Source organism: Trematomus bernacchii, unplaced genomic scaffold (assembly GCF_902827165.1).
Source record: "Trematomus bernacchii unplaced genomic scaffold, fTreBer1.1, whole genome shotgun sequence".
In the NCBI taxonomy this organism is placed as follows: Eukaryota; Metazoa; Chordata; class Actinopteri; order Perciformes; family Nototheniidae; genus Trematomus; species Trematomus bernacchii.
The window spans coordinates 3,335,841-3,358,530 of NW_022987608.1; the positions used below are offsets into that span (position 1 = coordinate 3,335,841).

Here is a 22,690-nt window from a genome sequence, read left to right on the forward strand (position 1 = left end):
CTCTTCATTTGAAATCTCCTCTGTCATTCTCCATGCTCTTTCATTGCCTGATACTGACTCTATATTTACATTGATCATTTCAGACATAAAGCAGGCGCCCTTAGCCCGGCTCAGATTTAAACCCGTTGCAATTTATTCATCCGCTGAAGATTACAAGTGGGAGGGATGAAAGGGCAACAGGACAGACGAGTATTCAGACTTATTTCAGTGTACCGAAAAATGAAATGATAAAAAAAAAAGACAAAGGACTAAGCTTTTACAATTTTCAGACCAGCATATAAATCTGTAGTGTTTAATATTCCATCATTATGTCTGGACCTCTACTTATGCATAATCTTAAACACCTTGTAAATTTGTTTTAATCATATATTGGTTTATGTGTGTGTAGGGTTAGTTGAAATAGAGGTCACTGTCCTTGTTTGACGCTTTAAAAAGCAATACATATACTTTTTATAACAGGCAGGACAATGATTTTCTATTAAGAAATGAGAAAGAATAAACACAAATGACACATCACAGACATAAAGGAAAAATCTATAGTTTTATTGGTGGAAATTATGTAACAGAGCACACAAGTCCCATGTCCTCAGTCACCCCTTAAGCTCCTTCAAAGTATTTGGTGTTACTGCAAGCCAGAGCGTAAACAAGCCTTTGCCAGTAACTTTAAAAAAAGGATACCAAATTACAACCAGATGACTTTTAAATGACTGAACGGCAGTGGTATGCTGGACACTAAGGACACAAACATTCACAAGAAGTAGGAGTGTCACTGAGAGGTGTGTCGGAGAGCAGAGAGACAAAAACATGTGTGACACAAAGAGAAAAATCACTGAAATCCACTGGAAAATATGTTTCATATTCAAATTATTTTTACATTTGAACAAATTGTATGTCCTTTTGGTGTCTAAGGAGGACAGGAATGATTATATCTGATGTACAACAGGTGCAGTTATGTAAGTATGTCTTCTTTGTGTTGAGTCTGTACAAAAATAAAGATCAAGAAGCAAAAAAACGTTTACATTTCTGTGGATTTCTCGAGTGGAGATAAGTGTAAGTGCACTATTTTATCTATTGTGTCTGTTTGATTTGTTCTATGTCCTATATATATTCATGTTGCACTGTTGGAGGAGCCTGTGACTTAAGTTTTTCATTGCCATATCTACACTGTAGCTAATTGTACACATGACAATAAAGCCTTGAATCTTGATCTTGAAAGTGTTGACACTGAATTAAAGGTTACCTATTATGCAAAATCCTCTTTTTCATGTCTCTTCTACATCAACATGTGTCCCCTCTGTGTAAAGAGACTCTGAAAGTTTCAGGAAAAAAGATTCTCTCTCTTTTTTGTCCTGATCCATTTATATAAAAACCTGTCTGAAAATGAGCTGATCAGATTTTGGCCACTTTATGATGTCATAACGATGTTTTTGTCTTGTGTAACCATTAGCCAATCACCAACCAAGGTAACCCCCCCCCCCCCACCTTATCACCTGAATCTCCTCCTAGAGCACCATTGAGTTCTTTTTAACCAAATATCTCTCAGAGGGGCGCGGGGGGTGGCTCCTTATTTTCATCTAAAGTAACAGACAGAGAATCAGCACTTTTGAAACAGGGCTGAAACAGAGGGGATTATGGGATGCTGCAATGATCTGTTTGGTGTTTCAGCCAATCAGAGACATGTTCTGTATATATCTGAGACCTATAATATATTGATAAAAAACAGTATAATAGGGGACCTTTGAAATAAGACAAAAACACCCACCGATTGGATACAAGTGTATTATTTCCTAGATGTCTAAGGGTTGGAGCGTTGGCTTGCGGATGTGTCTCATGTTGGCCCCTGGCTGGGAGGGCTTGAAGGGGGCCAGGGCTCCGTAGGGTTTGGGCAGAGGGAGGGGGCCGGCCTGCGGGACGTAGGCGTTGGGACGGGATTCAGCCGTGGTGTACTCTCCATTAGGCAACTGGTTCCACTGCTCCTCTTCAGCCAGCTACACACACACACACACACACACACACACACACACACACACACACACACACACACACACACACACACACACACACACACACACACACACACACACACACACACACACACACACACACACACACACACACACACACACACACACACACACACACACACACACACACACACACACACACACACACACACACACACACACACACACACACACACACACACACACACACACACACACACACACACACACACACACACACACACACACACACACACACACACTTAATATTTGATGTTAATCGGCATGACCTTGGACTAAAAGATTAGATTAGAATTTAATTTGACTGAATTTTGATCATGAACATGGAAGAACTCATTTTGCAAGACAAACGCAAGGGCACCAACAGTAAAGTGGAGCAGCCAATAATCAGAAAGGCTCGTTAAAGGGATTGAAGTTTGATCTGCAGTATGACTTTTTCATATTAACCCCAGATCTATCAATATGACTTCTTATGTTTATATAATAATTTATTCTTTTTTTCTTTATTGGACATATTACTTTAAATTCCCTACATTTATATGTCTTGTTTTTCTCTTTTTATTGCACATTCTTACTTCTTGTGTTTATATGAAATATTTTATTTTGTTTTAGTATTTTAATAATTCGAAAAATAGTCACGAAAACCAATTTCCCCTGAGATTATGAAAGATTTCTGATTCTGATAAGTGACTGACAGTTTGATTTAATACACAAACATAATGCGTGGGTACTGTGATTTTAAGTACCTTAAAGGGGACCTATCATGCAAAATGCACTTTTGTACGTCTTTTATACATGAATATGTGTCCCCGGTGTTCCAGGGAACTCAGCAAGTGTCAGAAAACACAACCCTCTCTATTTTCCTCCATACCCAAATCTCTAAAAAAGGGGCTGCAACAGATCTGATACAGACTGATCCAGATTTGAACACTTCTATGTCGTCACAGAAGTGGCGCTACGGCTATTGGGCCAACTCTCCACCTATCAGGGGAATGTGGGGTTGGGCCACGGCCGGCCATTGCCGCTCGAAAGCGCTGGAGACGCTGTAGTACATATGCCAGGCCTGTAAGTGGCGCTGTAGTCTGCCACAAAAGCAGCGAAGAAGACTTCCCGCCCATAGTTACCATGGTTACCCTTCTGTTTATTCTCCGCTGTGGCTTTATTTCTCCCTCCCCGAGGCAAACGTTTGCTCCCGCTGCTTTAATTCAATGCAATCCCTCCCCGTCGAGGCAAGCACTGTAATTCTCTCCGGTTAGTCCACCAGCAGATGACAAACACCCACCTCTCCGCCTCTTCCAAGGAACGAGGGGACCGTGCGGCAGAGTTTCAGTTTCAGTTTCTTTCGCCGGTCAAGATGTCCGTTAAAGTTTAAATCTTCCGGACAAAATTAGAAAAGTGCTGGTCAAAGGTCTTCTTTGTTATTTATTGAGCTTTAAAACAAATGAATAACGACTCTATAGGCCTATAATAACACGGAGGACGGAGATCTCTTTTTCTCCCCCTCTTGACTTGATCAGAGCACGGCTCCCCTCTCCTGCAGGGGGGCGTGGTCAGCAGAATCAGCCCCGTAGACAGCAAACAGCACATAGAGCGAAATGAGGCATGGCTAAAATGCATGATCTGTTTGGTATTTTGAAAACAGAAACGTATAAATATACCTTATATAGGTATGGCCCTACAATATATCATTTAAATATAGCATGATAGGTCCACTTTAAATTATGTTTTTGTCAGAGGACTAAGGCTATAAGTATTTTAAATAAATAATAATAATAAACTTTATTTGTCAAGGACTTTTCATTAAAAAAATGCCATCTGTTTTCACACAATTAAGAAAAATACAATTATAAAAACCTGAATCACCTCATGTGCTGTTCTATGTGAACTCTAATAAAAATATATGAATATAAATACAGAATACTGACAGTGGCTGCCAAAATTCATTTGACCCAATATGGATGATGGATCAATTAGTAACCATGGCGGCCTCCTGCTGTGAAAATAAAAAACTCTCCCAGCAGTGCGCGCTCGTCCCCATGACGCCCAACAAAAGCATGCAAATGAACTGTGGCTAAATGTGAGCGAGACTTCAAAGAGACGGCCGTTTTCTCAGCGTACGAACAGTTTATCCTCTGGCATGTGATCCAAGGGCTGCACACAAAACAAGGAGTAACGGCTTTGGATGCAAAAAGAAAAAAATATATATAGCATAGTAACTGCCAATAAGGAAAGAACACTTCCTCCTTATCGGGCTGACAAAACACATTTACACTTCAAGAAGGAGCGCGAAATGCATGATTAATAAGGACATTCAGACACATTTCAGTGTGCAGGTGTATTCCTATTTGTTGGTAGAGTACTGTGGTGTTTTTCTGGGCCTGGGGCTACAGGCGGTGTAATAAAGTGTGTGAGGAAATGGAGCTGGGTGTAACAGCAGACATGCGGCACACACTGCTTTCAGGTAATCCCTGTGTGTGTGTGTCTTTCAGAGGTGGGAAGTAGTGGAGTGCAAATACTTCATTACTGTACTTAAGAAATGTTTTCTGGTATCAGTACTTTACTTATTTTGACTTCTTACATGTTGAACACAAATACCTGTACTTTCTACTTCTTACATGTTGAACACAAATACCTGTACTTTCTACTTCTTACATTTTGAACACAAATACCTGTACTTTCTACTTCTTACATGTTGAACACAAATACCTGTACTTTCTACTTCTTACATTTTGAACACAAATACCTGTACTTTCTACTTCTTACATGTTGAACCCTAATACCTGTACTTTCTACTTCTTACATTTTCCAAACAGGCTGGTTCCTTTAGTTTGAATGTGTGTTTGGTGGCGTGATCATTATTATTTAGAGTCATTGCGTGCCTATTGATTTGAACACGATCCGTGTATCCATCATTTCCTGGTCTTCTCTAAAGAAGAGGGACCAATGAGAACGTTGTCATGTTGCCGTTGTTCAGCATGGAAACATTCATTAGCTAACAATGACATTATTGTTCTATTAATATAAAGGGAGGTCAGGTACTCTTTAAAACAGCTGCTAGTTATGGGTACTTTTTACTTAAGTACATTTCAAAGCCCTCTTTACTTTGACTTGAGTAAAGAAGTTTACTCAGTCCTTCTACTTTCACCAGAGTATTTTTAAACACGAGTATCTGTACTTCTACTTGAGTAAAAGATGTGTGTACTTTTGCCATCTCTGGTGTCTTTCCTGGTCAGACAGCCTCCACGCTGCCCTTCTTGCCCCATGTTTGTGCATGTGGTGAAACCTCCTGTCTGATCTGTCTGTACATGTTCAGACTCTTTTGTCCGCCAGAACTTTAATCGAATCCTGCCCTGCGTCTCTTTTCTTTGTCACTCCATCTTCTTTTCATGGCCCTCTGCGCTTTAATCAATTTGTGACCAGTGTGTGTGTGTGTGTGTTTCTGTACCCTCTCCCGCTCCTCTTTGTCCCTCCGTCTCCTCTTCTTGTCTCGGAGTATCCTCCTCCACTCCTTCTCTAACTCGGGGCATGTTGGCAGGCCCTCCTCCGGCTGCCTCTGGCACCTGTCCATCTGGAAACACAGGGGCAGAGCAAGATCACTTTGTATTCCTGTCACCTCGGCCACTCTTCGCTCGATTCAATTCTAACGGCGGCCAAAAACAGATGGTCGTATTACAGTCAGAAATTGGGAAAGTTATGCCTCTGCATCCTGTGTCTGCGGCATACATCAGCTGCAGGGCGTCTGCAGGTTATTAACACGCGTCTCTTGAAAAACATTTACAAAGCAGCGGGGAAACAATCTCATTTTAGTAGTTTAATATAATATTTACACAGAGACTTTCTGTTCAAACAACTGTCAGAATCTTTAAATGTCTTGCTCAAACGATGATTTTGCTCATGGCCTTGCCTCAAGACTGACTAAATAAAAGCTGGTTTCTATTTTTATACTCAAACTCAACAGGAACATATTGTAAAGAAATGGCATTATAATTGGGTGGCTGATGGAACAACACAGTCTCACGGCATTTCGTGTTATAGTCACGAAATTAATCTATTGATTCGTGTTCACCAACACGATTTCGCCATTTTTTTCGTGTCACTAACAAATTAGAAGGAAAAACAGATTTAAAAAAATACAGATTTCAGTATTCTGACACAGAACGATTTTAGAAGCAATGTATTTCTATTGGTAGTATGTTTCGTGCCTGCACCAAATAATAACAAATTAGAAGGAAAAAAAGATGACAAAAAACACAGATTTCAGTATTCTGAGGCTCTGAGCCATTTCTTTTCCTCACTGACGGCAAAAAAACTCAGACATTATACAGTTTAAAATAAAAGGGATAGGGTTAGGCTTAGGGTAAGATATTGAGTAAGAACATGTTTTTATGAACCACACAGCTTCTGGTCTTCCAAGACCCGACCGGACAAAAAGACGTGTTGCAGGCACGAAACATACTACCAATAGAAATACATTGCATTTAAAATCGTTCTGTGTGACACGAAAAAAATGCGAAAATCGTGTTGGTGAACACGAATCAATAGATTAAATTAATTTCGTGACTATAACACGAAATGCCGTGAGACTGGGTTGGATGGAATGAGTTGTTAATGGAAGATTTCAATCAAAAACAAACAATGAGGTTTAGCATTGCTAGTCACTTCTGAATGTAATGTATATTAAAAATAAAGCTCCTTGCAAAGCTGATTTAAAGATTGAAACTGTACATATAATATATATTGTATGAGTTTAGTTAGTACATCTTTCTAAACCACCATAGACGTTCTGCATACCAAATGGCTAACCATAATTAGCGACTAGCTTGTGAACATAGTGTAGCATTTAGCGGCTGAAAAAAAGGCTATATTTTCCTCCAACAGAGCTAAAAGGAGAGTCAATGTTAGCATCAAACTAATTGCATGAATATGGCTTTGAAGCAAGTCGATTTTTACAAAAAAATGTACGGGAATTGAAAAATAACAGGTACAACAGCATGGCTTTGCAGATATCGAATTAGCTTTTTAGCTCGCAATTAGCTTTAGCTTGCAATTAGCTTTAACAAAAACATTTAAATGGAATCTTCTCATTCAATAAGCAAGTTGAGACTATTAAGAGGTTAACTTACTGTTCTTTGAAAGTGATAAAAAAGGTAACCGCAAAAAAAGCGAGGTAATATTTCAACTTAACAGGCTAGGCTAAGTAGCTTGAATGTCAACAAGAATAGGATTTGTCTTGGTTGCTAGGTGTACGGAAGTTGCTGCTGGTGCTAAGAGGTTTATTTTTAAATTAGGGCTTTATTCCAAAAACACATGGTCACAATTCCATTATTAATCCCATTTTGTATTATTAGTATGAAGTATATGAAATGCAGTGGCGAACCGTCAGGGCCTTCAAGGTATTCAGAGAATACCCTGGAACACTCGGATAAAACAAACAAAAAATCGATTTAATTATATAAATAAAATGTAAATAAAATGTATGTAAAATGAATAAATGAGAATGGTATCTGTGTTATTGATCTGTAATATTACAGTGTTACGTTGATTTGTTTGTCTTTCTCGGTCCATGCACTACGCATTTCAGTGGTTTTGTGTTAGAAAGAAAAAGCAACCAATCAGATGTTTGTCTGGGTCTCTGGGTAGAATATCCTTCAACCAAGGTATTCTATATCCTTGATAGAATACCCTGGCCGTTGCACTGAATGAGAGCGTACCTTTGGATTGACAGTTTGATCAACCAATCATATATTGATTTGTAGCCAATGGGCGTATTCTTTCAGAGTTCCCCTCGGTTCCAGGGTATTATAGAAGGCCCGGTAGTTCACTGGCTCGAGACAGAGGATCTAGATCAGGGGTGTCAAACTCAATTTCATCCCGGGCCACAATAGCATCATGGTTGTACTCAAAGGGCCAGTTTTATATATAAGACCGCGGCGGCGGAGGGTGTGTGTGTCTCTACAGAAGGTCCAGTTGTGTAGACACGGTTCGCCACTGATGAAATGGTGAAAAGTGTAAGTGTCCATAATATTTATTTTAGAAGTATAAAAAAAGACTGTTAATTCTGTAAAAATTCAAATAAAAACGTTTGACATTTGTTTTAGAGTTGTTCTCATACTGACAATGTTGGGTACAGATGTTTTTTCTGGTGTGTTTTTGTTTGTCCTATGTATTGTGTGGTATTGTCTTTAATAAATAATGATATTAATATGTTTTGATCCCCTGTAGTGATGCGCCTTGTAGTGATTTGGGAGTAAACCCTGTGGTGGGATTATTTTGGTCAAACAACATCAATTTTGCAGATAAAACCTGTTTAAAAAACATTATTCCAAGTGTAAATATTATATTATATTAATCCCGTCTCCTCTGTGCTTTCATTAACTGTGTTATCCCGGATCCACAGTGTTGCATAGCGTCGTTTACTCTCATTGATTTTATTTATGAAAAGAATCGTTGAATGGTATTTTGCTGAAAGACGGGACACAGCAAAAAAAACATCATTATTATTGCTCTTTTTCCACCGCAGTTAGTGGAGAGTCATGGGAATAATAAAAGGAAAGACAGTGGGGTTGCAGAGGGGGAAAAAGTGCATCAGATGATTGTGGGTGCAGGGGGGTGATGGAGACCCCCCTCTGACCTGGAACTCCTTCTCTTTAATCTCCTGCTGTAGAGACAGAGCGGTGGCGTGCTTCATGGAGAGCTCTGCGGAGACGGCCATCATGCGCTGGTTCGAGTCGATGACGTGAGTTCGGAGCTCATTCAACTAGAGGCAGAAACACACACACACACACACACACACACACACACACACACACACACACACACATACACACACACACACACACACACACACAAATAAGCTGTATCTTATATTGATTCCAAATAACTGTAGATGTTTTGATAAACAAATTCTCACTCCCAAAGTTTTGGAATTGCTTGTTAAATGTTTAGTGTCGCTTCAAATGAAACGTCAGAACTCACAGTAGGGCAGGATATATATCAATAACTGGTTGATACCGTGACAACAGACCCGATATTGTCTTAGATTTTGGATATGGTAATATTGTAATGGTTTTAAAGGCTGTATTACGGTAAAGTGGTGACATTTTCAGAACATATCACACTGTTGTAGCTAAGGTAAGATAAGATAAGAAGTTAAGAAGTACTTTATTGATCCAAATTTGGGACATTTTTGTCTTGCAGAAGTTATTATAGATACATAAGTATGTGAGGCACGGAATATTATAGCCGTTCTATTATTTGCATTTACCCACTTATCCACATGACTAATGATTATAATCAAAAATCAATCTACAATACTGTCACAATATCAAGGTATTTGGATATATATGATTTTCTTCATATGGAAAACGATATTGTTAACTCGTGAAATGAGTCCACCTCTCGATTACTGTGCCTCAGCGTTTGGCGATTTACGAGTGAGGACAATTTGCAGACAGAAGCTGTGGAGCTAATAATTCAATATGATTTGATTTAGATCCATGCTAATGCAAAATGATGATGAGGTACAGTAGATTTAATTACGGCATCCAATGCATCTTCATTAGTGTCATCATTACATGTTTCCACTATTTAATACATGCAATGAACCTTGTTCTCCTGACTTGTTATAGTCGTCGCGGCACAGAGAAAATACAGACGAGAGGAAGAGGGAGTTCAGGGAAGTGTAATGCTCGGTGAACTCTTTGATGCCCACTGTGCTCCTCACATGGAGCGCACATGCTCCGAAAACAACGAGCGGGTGTGAAGGAGTGGACTGAAGTTAGTAGGTGAATTATATAACAAGTGTCTTGTGTGTGTTAATCCGAGTGTGGGAGTGTGTTCTTCTGTGTGTTTTGTTCTATCCGTGTGTGTACTCTGGCTAAGCCCCGTCTCTGTCCGTGTGCTGGAGTTTTTTTTTTGTCTACCTTCTTTGCCAGTGAGAGTCGGTCCTGCTGGCAGTTCTCAGCCCGCTCGCTGAGAGGCTGCGAGAGCCGGGTCACCTGGTCCACCAGGAGCTGTTTCTCCAGCAGCCGCCTCTCCTGGTCTGATAGAGACATCTCTAGCTAAATGCATAGAGACACAATGATTACTGTCATTCATGTCTTGGAAGGAGGGGTAAAAAGGGCAAGCAATATGACCTCAGTGGACGCATTTCATTCATTTTCTGCCACTAGGGGCTTCTCATTAAAACATTAAAAGGGGGCCATATTAGGGTTCATTTGTGTACTTTGTGCCTTTGTTTCCATGCTTGTTCAAAAAGGTCTTTATTTTTCTCATACTGCCTTTGTTGTGATTGGTCAACAGCTTAGAAATGTCCTTTCCCTTAGCCAATAACCAGTGGCGGCACCAGGGTATGGCTGGGGTAGGCTACACCCATACCAAGAAATGGCTTAGCCCCACCTTAGCCCCACCTTAGCCCCACCTTAGCCCCACCATGAAAAGTGATGTTAAAGTAGCAAATTCAATTAAATAATAAGCAAAATGCTAAATGTTGAGAACACGGCTTGCGAAAATATACGGGTCGTGTCCACAACACACAAACTGATCCTGCTGTAACAACAAGTGCACGTTACTGATGCAATATGGTTGAGACCATTCGGGCTTATGCTAGAAGAGGGGTGCAAGGAATAGTCTAAGTAGTGGGGGAGTTTTAGACACTAAAGGTGTGGAAATTCTCTGGCGTTATAATATCAGCGCGGCCGCGGTCAGATCAAAATGCCTCCGAATGCAATTTGAATAGACCTACAGCCAATCAGAGCAACGCAACGTTGGGTCTGCGTCATGCCTTACTGATTGAGATCAATCGGAACCGCCATTCAGTATCCCCATTGGATCTTCAACGTGTACTATCATACGTCACGTTCACAGTGATCCCTTTTTATTTACTACAAGACAAATGTGCCGTTTTATTTCATACAGTTCAACTTTGATTGAGACAGGGAAATAATCTAAACCTCACGCGTGGCGTTTCACTGTCAAGGGGGGTGATATATGTAATTACCTTGCAAATACTGACTTTAGCCCCACCACTGTACAGTATGGGTTAGCCCTACCATAGATTACCCAACAAAAATATTCTGGAGCCGCCACTGCCAATAACCTACAATGTGTTGGAGCGCTAGCCAATAGGAGCACACGTGTTACATAGTGATCATGTCACAAAGTCAAGGAAGTAAACAAAGGAGTCCAATGGGTGGTGGGAGGTGTTTCAGCCAGTGGGAGAGAAACTCCCTCTGGAGGGAACTTTGGGATTTTAGCCTTTACAGACCATTTACATGCACTAAAAACTATATAACAAACTACAGGGAAGGGGAAACCCAAAGCTTAATAGGCCTCTTTGACAAATGACGCAGATGTGAAGTATATTGGGACCATGCAGTCAGTTTCTCAAGATTAAGATAGCTTCGATGTTCAGGAGGTTTTAACCTGGAGTCGAAATAGGCAGGCTTCTTATCCTCTTTATAACAAACAGATCCAGTGGGTAAAATCAGTCAAATCACGGAACAAACCAGTTTGGAAACAGAAATCTGTGCTGAGAGAGGGGATATGAGCTTACGTTTGCTCAGTTTGTTTCTCTGATATTTCGGATCCAGATGTCAGATCATTAAAATCCTTCAACCGGTTAAAATATTCAATGAAAAATTACCGTAAAAAAAGGATAAAATGACGAATGTGGAAATGGAATATGACAAAGTTATTGGCGACCAAATAAAACGTACTGATTGATTGAACGTTTTTCTCTGGGAAACATTTGAGCTTATGTAAGTAGTACCTAGCATATAACATAGGTAATTTTGATATTTTAATGCCACATGTTATACCTTTGTATACCATACCATGCATAGGGTGGGTTGCAAACACATGCTTATATGCAATGTGTGCACAAATACACACACATAAACACATTGTGATGATTGTGTGTACCTGCTCAATCTTCTTGATCAGTTCTACAGTCGTTGGGTCGTTTCCTTTCAGCTCTTTGTAACCAATCGTTCGATTCAGACCTTCAAGTGTCTCGTCCCTGGCTTCTGACAGCTGAGAGACAGAGTGAGACAAAAACATGACGAGTCACACTGCATGTATATTAAGCTTTTACTTTACTGCACATGTAGACAAATCTCTAGTCACTGTCATTAAGGTCTAGTAATAAAATACATTTCCCATAAGAGCAGACTTCACATAAATGAATAAGTAAACATGAAGAGAAAAAAATCTAGAATCAGTCAGCTACTGTCTGTTTTGTCCTCCAGGTATTTAAGATCCGTGTTGTACAGGGGATTAAAACAAGACTATGAGACATTTTCTCATCTAAATTTACTGTAGTGCTTATATAGGAGCTACTTCACACTTGGTGACAAGTAACTGGCAAAGTGAGATAAAAGGCAGCACAATTTAAAACGCCACCGGAGGGACTGTTTTTATAATAATCTAAAATCCCTTTGGACAGCAGAAATAGAAAGGGAGGCAAGGATACACAAGGCAGCACAAAAAAAAGAGCGGAGGGCGACAAAAGACAGGCAGGAGGACAAGAGAAGACATGAAAATTAAAAGAGGGGACATTTTAGGCATTTTAGATTCAGGCCTTTGGGTGAGACACTCAAAAGCAGCTGCAGTTAGGTTTACAGTGTAAAATATGTAGTGCTGACATCATTTATTGATCAACTTTTAAGATCAATGACAGAAAATTAGCATCTTATATATCAATTAAACATTGAGTTTTTTTTATCTCTAGCGGTGCTATGGGACAGTTTTTTTTTTACAATTTTCAATCTTGAGAAGAAGCCAGAACCATCTTAAGTTGTTGGTCCGGGCAACACAAAAAGTTTCCTTGTTAAAATTCTAGTGGAGATCCTAAACTTTGGCAAGATACCAAAATATGTCAGGAAGAATAAAATGTGTTTACGATGTCTAGACTGTTTCTATTGGATGGAACAGGAAATCAAGAAAACAGCGTGTCTTGTATTTATACAGCAGTGGATGGTTGGCTTATTCAGAATATAATGTAATACAAACTGAAAAGACAGTGGTAGACAGCAGACTTCCATCAAGGCCAAACAGTGCATTTGGGTGCTGCTTAGGATGGTACCATGATGTTCTTTAGATATTGGGCTATTCATGAGCTTTAAAGGGGACCTATCATGCAAAATGCACTTTTGTACGTCTTTTATACATGAATATGTGTCCCCGGTGTTCCAGGGAACTCACCAAGTGTCAGAAAACACAACCCTCTCTATTTTCCTCCATACCCAAATCTCTAAAAACGGGGCTGCAACGGATCTGATAAAAACTGATCCAGATTTGAACATTTCTCTGACGTCAGGACGGAGGAGCTCCGCCTATATGGCCAACTCTCCACCTATCAGGGGAATGAGAGGTTGCCGTGGCATGGTAATAGCATGGTAACAGCATGGTAACATGACGCTCGTAACTCGGCCCCCTCCTTTGCAGGGGGGCGTGGTCAGCTGCAGCGCATGCAAAGACAGGGCTGGAGGAGAGCAAAATAGAGCGAAATGAGGCATGGCTAAAATGCATGATCTGTTTGGTATTTTGAAAAATAAAACGTATACCTTATATAGGTATGGCCCTACAATATATTATTCAAATATAGCATGATAGGTCCACTTTAAGTGGTACTGATTGAACTGTTGAAACAACTTCAAAACATTCATCTGCTACTCAGTAATATGTATCTAATACCTAATATATATATATATCATTCCAATAACTTGTATATAGACTTGTACTGCACTATTCCACATCATCACTTTATTTTATAACTATTTTTCTTTTGTATTGCTCTTGCTCTTATTGTTATTATGTTATTATGTTGCATTGTTGGAGAAGCCTGTGACATAAGATTTTCAACTACATAATTACTCTGTAGCTATGTCAGATTGACAATAAAGAACCTTGAACCTTGAACCTTACTGTAATGTGGAAACAATTGACGCTACAAATAAGATGTGTTAAAGCTCATAGAGTTTAAACGAGAAGTGGATTTACATAAGGTGGCGTTAATTAATTGTCCAGGTTGGGAGCAAATGTTTGCTTTTATTCATAGAACACATAAATGCAGCAATAATGCCCTATCTCTCGCAATGTTACATACAAAAGAGACAAAATACAAAAGAGAAACGTAATGTGTTTTCTTCATCCGGCACCTTTTAGTCAGGTTTCGTGAAACTTGCCTGTAGTTTTCTGTAATCCTGCTAAAAGACAGACAAACTGAGCCGATAACATTACCTCATAGCAGAGGGTATGTATCCAACCAATGAAATGCAGTCATTCAGAGCAAGCATATCGATGAGCCTCTCAACATGGAGATGGCTGAACTCGGAGGCTAAGAGCTAACAATGCTAACACCTGGAAACCGGAAAGACTGTTTGAGCGAAGTACAGAGCGGCGCACACTGGGATTACATGCATGTAAAAAACACATATACTCTTGGATTAAAGTACACAGAGGGTGACTTAATGATCTGCTCTGGCATACAGAACTCCAGTATATCTTATTAAAGCAAATGGTTATTAGCTGTGTATACACTATTTAAAGATACTTAGAGATGTGAAATTCAAAGAAACTCAATGATTGAAGAATATTGAAGATCCAACCTGCTTAAGTACATTTTAATAAAGATGATATGAACTCATATCTGCTTCACCTGCTCAGATGGATGGTTCTAGCACTTAAAATAGATTACAGAGACAAAGACAAATAAGGAGACAAGTGGCCTCCTCACCTGTGCAGGGTGTGCATATGGAAATGAGCAATTCAAGCAGATACAGTCCCTCAGCAGGGACGTTAAAGCAATAGGAATAAAGGAAGTCTATATATAAAAAATATATAAAGCCTAGATGATCAAGGAGCCGTGACAGGGCAGAAAATAGAAGGAAGAAAAACAAATCTGATGACTGAAGAGAGACAGGAGAAAATAGGAAATATGGAGACAAGAGAGGAGAGGGAACGAGAAGAGGAGGAGAAACAGGGGGTAGAAAAATGTTGGACACAGGGGTCTGACCTGCAGTGACCCAGCTTATGAAACATTAGCTTCTCTCCACTCAACCATACAGTGTGTGCACGTACACGCACCTGCGCATGTTCACGTGCCTGCATCTAACGTGAGAGATTATCTGCGGAGCATCCAAAGACAGCGTGGAACAAAGGGATGATTCCCATTTCCCCTTCCCTCCCTGGAAGAGATTAATGAATTCTCCACACAGTGAGTCTGATTCAAACAGACTGGAGTGTGCAGCGCTCCGTCAATGTCACATGACTCAGGTTTTCATTTATTAGTATGACTGTCATGTGATTAAGGGAGGTGTTGGAAAGGTTGCGGATGCTCTCGCGGGGGAAACAAGAGTTGAGAAAGGGAGACACTGATCCTGATAGAATGAAAAGCAGAGACGTACACGGACAGACTGATAAAAGGCTGACAGAGAGAGGAAGATGAAGTGACGTCCAGACAGCATGAAGTCCAGAGTGAGGAGAGGAGGAAGAGATAGAGAGTGAAAGCTGCGAGACAGAATCAGACAGGAGATGCATGGAAACTGAAATTGTGTCTACGGCCGCAGCATAGCAACAACATTTGTGGCTCATGTTGTGACCCGTGGCATATATTTAAAACGCCAAACCAGATAGAGTTTACAACAACCACATGATTTTATTGAAGACTAATTTAAAATAGGACAAGTCTGGAGGACTGGCAAAAAAGAACAGAAAGATGGAGGACGCCTGGGCCAGCCACAGCATGGGCTGGAGGACCCAGAACTCTAAACTAAAACAAAAGCAAAACTCAACTCAGAGAGAAAGCCGCTAAAACCTCCATACACAGGATAAAACACTACTTTCTAACACAGTATGCAGCAGCAGAACTTCACCTCCTGCCTTCCTTTTATGCAGTGATTAGGTGAGATCAGGGACACCTGAGCAGAGGCGTTGCCAAGAGCAGATCATGTTCACCTGAGCTGGTGCACAACTGACCAATGAGGAACATAACTTTTAAAGAGACATATTCTGCTCATTTTCAGGTTTATTTTAGTATGTAGTGTCTCTACTGGGACATGTCTCCATGCTTTAATGTTCAAAAAACGCTTTATTTGTTCTCATACGGCCTGTGCCTCTTTTCACCCTCTGTCTGAAACCAGAGGCAAATCATTCAATCAATCAAAGTTTCTTTATATTGCCAAATATCAAAAATGTACATTTGTCTCAGGGGGCTTTAGAGTTTATACAGAACAGGAATATGACACCCTCTGTCCTTAGACCTTGTGATTGGTCAAGCGCTTAGACATGACCCGCCCCTTAGCCAATCAATTACAATGTGTTCGATCGCTAGCCAAGAAAGCGCAATATCACTGTGTTATGGATGTAAATGAGTCCAATGGAGGCGTTTCAGGCAGGGGGGGAATCTGTGGGTGGGAACTTTGGGATTTTTGCTTTTCCAGACCATTTACATGCACAGAAACCTATATAACACACCTAAGGAAAGGGAAAACCCCAAAAAGCATAATAGGGCTCCTTTAATACATGACAATCTTTTTGTTTATAGACGTCTGAAACTAGTGTGTGCCCAGTCCTCTCTCACGAGTCTGACTGATCTGAGTTATGTCCTCGTACGTAACCACCCTAAACCACTTAAACACTTGATGATGAATGGCACCCAGCGTGCATCTGTCACTCTCCCCTCTCCGCTCTTCCATCAATCTCTTCTCTGTGTCGTGGCCTCCCTCTTAACATTTTTATCCCCGTCTGCTCGTACGCGTTGATGTTTGTCTTTCTCTTTGCATTCATCTGTCTCTGTGTCAGCGTCTCTGTTCATGCCTGCCTGCCTCTCTGTTTTCTTCGTCTGTCTGTCACAAACAATCGCTGCTTTCTTGGCTCATGAACGCTGTAAAGCATTGTACGTGTGACAGTGGAATACAATTTGCATTCCACATAATAGATGGCACACTGCAAAGTATAGTAATAATAAATAATGACCCTATTTAAAATCCCAAAACTAGGTTACAAAGTTCCTTTCAATTAAAGGGAATAAAGGCCAAAGGGTCGTAGTAGAAAGGTCAGTAAAGTAAACTAGCAGTGAAATCATAATCACGATAAGGTTATAAGGTTAATAAGCAGAACATGAGAGCAGGGAAGCTGAACTAAAGCTTTTATAAGCCGGAAAAATTATGGAAATATGCATTTGAACCTGGCTTCTACATAAATATTTGACAGCAGGTCATATTAATACTCTGTAATATTGCTCTGAAGAGTCAGCTTTTGGATTTTCTTTGAGCGAGAGCACGACCTGCAGCGGGGATTACAGGGGTTTAGTGATGTTAGAAAACATTGCGAGCAACACATGTTTCAAAACATAAAATCAATAAGCAATGCAAGCACAATGTCAGATAAGGCCACTGGGGTAACAAACGTATTAAGGGGTATAAAAATATATAGGAAGAAGAGATTTTGGAGGATAATACTGAGTGAACAGGCCTGAATTCCTCAAGCAAATCACTCCACAGCCTTGAAAACCTGTGACAACTCAAAGCCCTCACTATCACTCTTTAACTGGGATTCAGGAATAGTAAGAAGGTGTGGTGAGGTTTCCGTCTGTAGAGGACCTCGGGCTAAATCTAGGCTCGTACAAGACATTAAAAGGATTACTGCGAATGACCTTTAAAGTGTTCAGATTGTACTTGAACCTTCAAAAAGTAATGCACTGGAATTCCTTCTACCCGCGTAATCCTGAGCCCGGACAGGTTATAAAGAGTGCACATAAGGTGGATAAACTAAAACTTAAAGGGGACCTATCATGGACTTTGTGATGTCTTTTATACTTAAATATGTGTCCCCGGCGTGTCGGGGAACTCACGCAGCATCAGAAAATAAAACCCTTTCTCTTTTCCTCCGTACCCAAATCTTTTAAAAACGGGGGTACAACGAGCGGATACAGATTTGCTGCCGATATGACGTCAAATCGGTGGCAGAACCACAGAAAGTTGCCATCAGAAACAATGCCTGACATGTTTTGGACGTAATCTCGTCTTTGTTTACATTAGCAGAGCCTCGCTAACACTCAGAGCTAACCTGTACTGGAGAGCACATGTGTGTAAAAAGCAGGAAATAAAAAAAGGAACTCACCTTGTGATAAACCCGGAAGAGAAAAAGCATTTGAGCTCCATACTGTTTCAGAAATAATCCTTGATGTGGTTTAGAACAGGATGGCGTGTTATCACAGCAGAATTTAACTTTATCTCCGGTAGAATTCTGAGCAGGCATTAGCTCCGCCTCCTCTTTTTTTTTTTTTCAAGCTAAGGACCCAAAATCCGCGTTTCTCTAACAGGGCTGGAATAGAGGGATATGAGGGATGTCTAAAATGCATGATCTGTTTGTATTTTGAGCAAAACAAATGTTTTTATATATTTGTATATATCTGAGACCCATAATATATACCTTAAAATAGCATGATAGGTGCACTTTAAAAAGTACAACTTGTTGAGCTGGGAAAACATGAATAAAAGTGTGAATGCGTGCCTTGTGTACAACAATATATACGGCTTTACCTCACCTCACAGTAATAACAGCAAGAGGTGCAGCAAGAGGAGATTGCATTATTCTTCTCGGGAAAAGTTCAGTCAATCTGCATTCTCTATTAAAGCTGCATTAGAATGGGACTCCATCCAAACAATCAATTGCACTATACTGTCATCTGTCTTTCTGTACTGATTTAACCATCTTATTGCTATGTTATATGTATGCTTAGTTTTTTGCTTCATGTTTCTAATAATTGCATTTATTTGGGATTATTTAAATATTATAATTAGTTTTTAGGGGGACTTTGCAATATCTGTCCAATATGGTGGCCGATAAATATGCACTGGTCAAAAACGCTGCAAATTAAAAAACGCTGCAAAAAGGTCAAAACACAGGGACACTAAAAAGTGATGCTTGTTGACATTGTCACACGTTTGCACATGTCGGGCACCGTAATCCAGGCAGGTAAACAATAGCCTTTTGCTAAAGCCACTTCGAAAGTAATTTTAATCCAACCCTCAATTTCTTCAAGTAGTTTTTTGGCACCACACTGATTGCTAGAGGTGCTGGACATCACATACACGCACAATAGAACTCACTTGTAAGATATTAATACAAACTCTTAGGATACTTGAATATTTTTGTAATTGCGAATCATTTGGAGCTACTACCCCAACAGTGAATATGAGCAGCCAAGGTATAAAAAACAAGGTTAGTAGCCAGTACAATGAAATCTGCAATGGGAATATTCAGCAGAGCTTACAACGAAAACAATTGAAAAATGTTATACACCATTTTGACTACATTTGGCATCCACACCTACCACCTGGTCTAAAGTCCTGCCTGAGTTAGAAAGCTGGACATTCATATTCATGGGTAATTAGGCTGTAGTCTGAAGAGTCAAGTCCTTGTGTTATCAGCCTTACTCTCTACCTGTGAAGCCTTCCAACACACTTCCACTTGCACACATCTATCGAGACTCAATTCACCGCGGGTTTCCCCATGGTAATAACTCCCAGACATATTGGGGAAAAATGTAACAGCGGGAACAATATGAGTCACCACCACAGGGACAGTGCAGTATGTCATCAGCCCCTCCCCGTTATAAATCCTACTCCCTTACTGACTGTGTGTATATTCCACAAATACATATCTGTCTGTATCCTGGCAATATTATGAGTGCATGTGACTTAACAGACTGGTCATTACAGGAACAATATTCAGATGTGGCTGCATGGGGATTCTCACAACTTCACACACATTGCGCTGATTTCTGCGTGAGCATCGATGCACCTGTGTGTGTGCTTGAGGTGTGGACGTGCCAGCGACTCATAATCAAGTAGTAAATCCACAATCCAACATCAAACCCTGTTTACTTTCCCGCAATTAAAATTCCACAGAGCAAATAAGAGCCTCAGACTATATTGAACTTCAATAGTCTCACAGATGGCCCGATCTATCTTTGTCAAAATATCCCATCAAAGGGAGGGAGTCGGGGGGTCCGTCTGGAATGAGCAGATAAACCGGTCACAGATGAATACAAATACACAATATATATATAACAAAATCGACAGTGAGGCTGTAGCATGGAAATTAAACTTGCATAGAGAGTGAATTCACTGGGAGAATGAATTGAGCTGGCAAACTTCCCGCAACAGGAGAGACCCAAGTGATTCACTTTCTGTACACAGAGGCTGTATGAGGGGGGAGCAGTGATTTAGGAGATGATTTGCTATTTACACAAGTGGAGGGAGATATGAGGACAGAGTGGATGGATGAATGAACAGACTAATTAGAGATGTAACTGTTGATTGTTAAAAAAGTTGGAGAAGTTTCACGAGTATCCGAATGAGACCCACAGCCATGCTAGCAGCTGCAGACAATGCTAACGTGCTAATGATTAGCAGGTTAACAATGGTATTATCTAAGGCTGTGTCTCAGTTTGTGTGCATTTGCTTTTTTAGCATAAAACTCATTGTACAGCTGAGCTTATGGGAAGTCATTAGTTCTTTAAGTATATCACTATGAACCAAAGTATTGGACAAATACAGTTAGGGATTACAAATGTTATAATTTCAATGTATCCTAAGGGGGACGTAGCAAAAGTTCCAATATCAATACAATTCAATATTTGTGGAGATATTCCACTCAAAAGCAACATTTTAAACGTCACGATGGCGCGAGAGAAGAAGTCAGGGGATCAATAGGAGTTTTTCTCTTGGGATTACGAATTCCTTTGCAAAGTATAATTGTAATCCGTCAATTGGCTGTTAAGAAATGAAGAAAATTAAGGAGTGTCTGACTAACAGGCATTCCTTGTCAAACACAAACAATAGGACAAAAGGTAGGAATGTTCTGTGTCTACAGCCAAATGAAAGGTCAGTCAGATAAGAAAAGTGGGAAAATATGGAAAAAAGGCGAATCAGGTCCGAGGGGCTTTTTAATTAAATATAATAAAAAACATCAAGAATGCCTCTAGGGAATAATGAAAGGCAAGATGGTTAGACAAAGTTAAGAAAGGAAAGAGTAAAGAAACCGAGGATAAGAGAAACTATACAAAATAAGAGTAAAAGCAAAAAGGATGGCGCCGACAAGTCCTGTTGTTGCGAGCGATAAACAGCAGAAGGAGTGAACAGATGGAGAAAAGGGAAAGGGGAATTTTTCAAAAAAAGCAGCACATGGCGAATTCAGTTCCAACACTGCATTCATCCAAAAGAGCACAAGGCTCAGATGAGAGAAGTGTGGTCCAGCAGCAGCAAGTCAAAATCAGTCACTGTGATCCAGAGCAGCTACACACCCAATCCACAGGGAAACTCAGTGTGTGTGAGGCGTTCATGGACCCTCTCAGATCCAGCTCCTTCCCCCAACTGTCACTCTCTGAGTATTGCAAAGTGAATATGTTTGTGTTTTTATATCATTTATTCATGTGTGTCTCAGTTTGTCTCCGAGAATCTAGCGCAGTGTTTGGTTGGGTTTGTCCCTCTTGGTTTAGATATTCATTTTATTTTCCGCATGTCTGTCTGAAGAGTATGTTTGTGCAGGAGCACCGTTACTGTCAAACTTTTGAAGACAGTCATCTCTACTTGTGGTGGGTGTTCAAAGAAAGCTTTAGAAAATGTAGTAATGGTGTAAGAACAATGTTGTTTTAAAAAAAAATCTGCCTTAGAGTAGGGCTGTACCCGAATATCCGAATATTCGTTCGTTGGAATACTATTCGGGTTTAAATTTCGTTATTCGGATATTCGTTTTTTTCGTTTTTGATTGAATTTATTGAAATCTCCAATATCAACATAAGAGCTTGTGACTCTTCGGGGGGTGCTAACACTTAACCATAAACTTTACCGTTTACTTTCTCCGTCTTTATATGTAGATATGACTTTTCTCCGTTAATCTCCGTCACGTTGTTTCCATAGCAACAACTTCCTGTCAACAGCGCTAACTCTCCTTCAAAATAAAAGCATGTCCATAAAAAATAGGAAGCCAAGCCAAATTACACTTAAGACGTATACAACTGCAACGAAAGTAACAAACACAATGCAATATCCTTTTCAATTTCAAAGAACACAAATTGGGTTACATACATTAACAAATAACTATAAAACAACAATATTGTAGAATAACAAAATGAATGCGGTGAATAAACCGAAATACACGTGTTGTAGCGGTTCGCTGCTGATTACTACAGCAGTAGGCCGAATATCCGAATATTCGCTGCTGATTACTACCGAATATCCGGAACCCGAAAAATGGTATTCGGGAAAGCCCTACCTACCTTATAGTGGAAAAGTGAGGGACAGTATGTGCTAGTTACAGTAGAATTGTGTGGCGTCTAGAAACTGGAATATGGTAAAAGAAAAAGCTAAGAAAAATAGTTTAGGGCATTTACTTAAGGCGAAATTGAAAATGTATATTAGCGATGTTTATTTCAAGATGTTCAGCACATTTTTGCCAAATCTGACGGGCTTGTTCCCATCTACTACCGTTCAGTCAGACAACTCTCGTGTTTATTTGATATGTTTATAAGAAGCAGCATATGGTTTGAGTTTGGCGTCTAGGCTCGGGCCTCATCACTCCACAAATGTACATAGAACATTGAGTGATGATTAGGTAAATCAACGCGGATGAAAATGGGCGCAACGTGACAATAATGC

General features: G+C 40.1%; 1 protein-coding gene across 1 annotated transcript in view; it reads right to left on the minus strand.

Annotated features, from left to right (window-relative positions):
• Positions 1 to 1,730: 1,730 nt before the first annotated feature.
• The window catches only part of ccdc146 (coiled-coil domain containing 146), a 67,205-nt gene continuing 46,245 nt past the window's right edge, over positions 1,731 to 22,690 (minus strand). Inside the window, exons 19-23 of the mRNA XM_034131411.1 lie at positions 11,946 to 12,056; positions 9,947 to 10,084; positions 8,656 to 8,781; positions 5,470 to 5,592; positions 1,731 to 1,988 (exon numbers count right to left, since the gene is read on the minus strand). Of these exons, the coding sequence (XP_033987302.1) occupies positions 1,788 to 1,988; positions 5,470 to 5,592; positions 8,656 to 8,781; positions 9,947 to 10,084; positions 11,946 to 12,056 (699 nt within the window). The 3' untranslated portion in view covers positions 1,731 to 1,787. The remainder of the gene's footprint in view (positions 1,989 to 5,469; positions 5,593 to 8,655; positions 8,782 to 9,946; positions 10,085 to 11,945; positions 12,057 to 22,690) is intronic.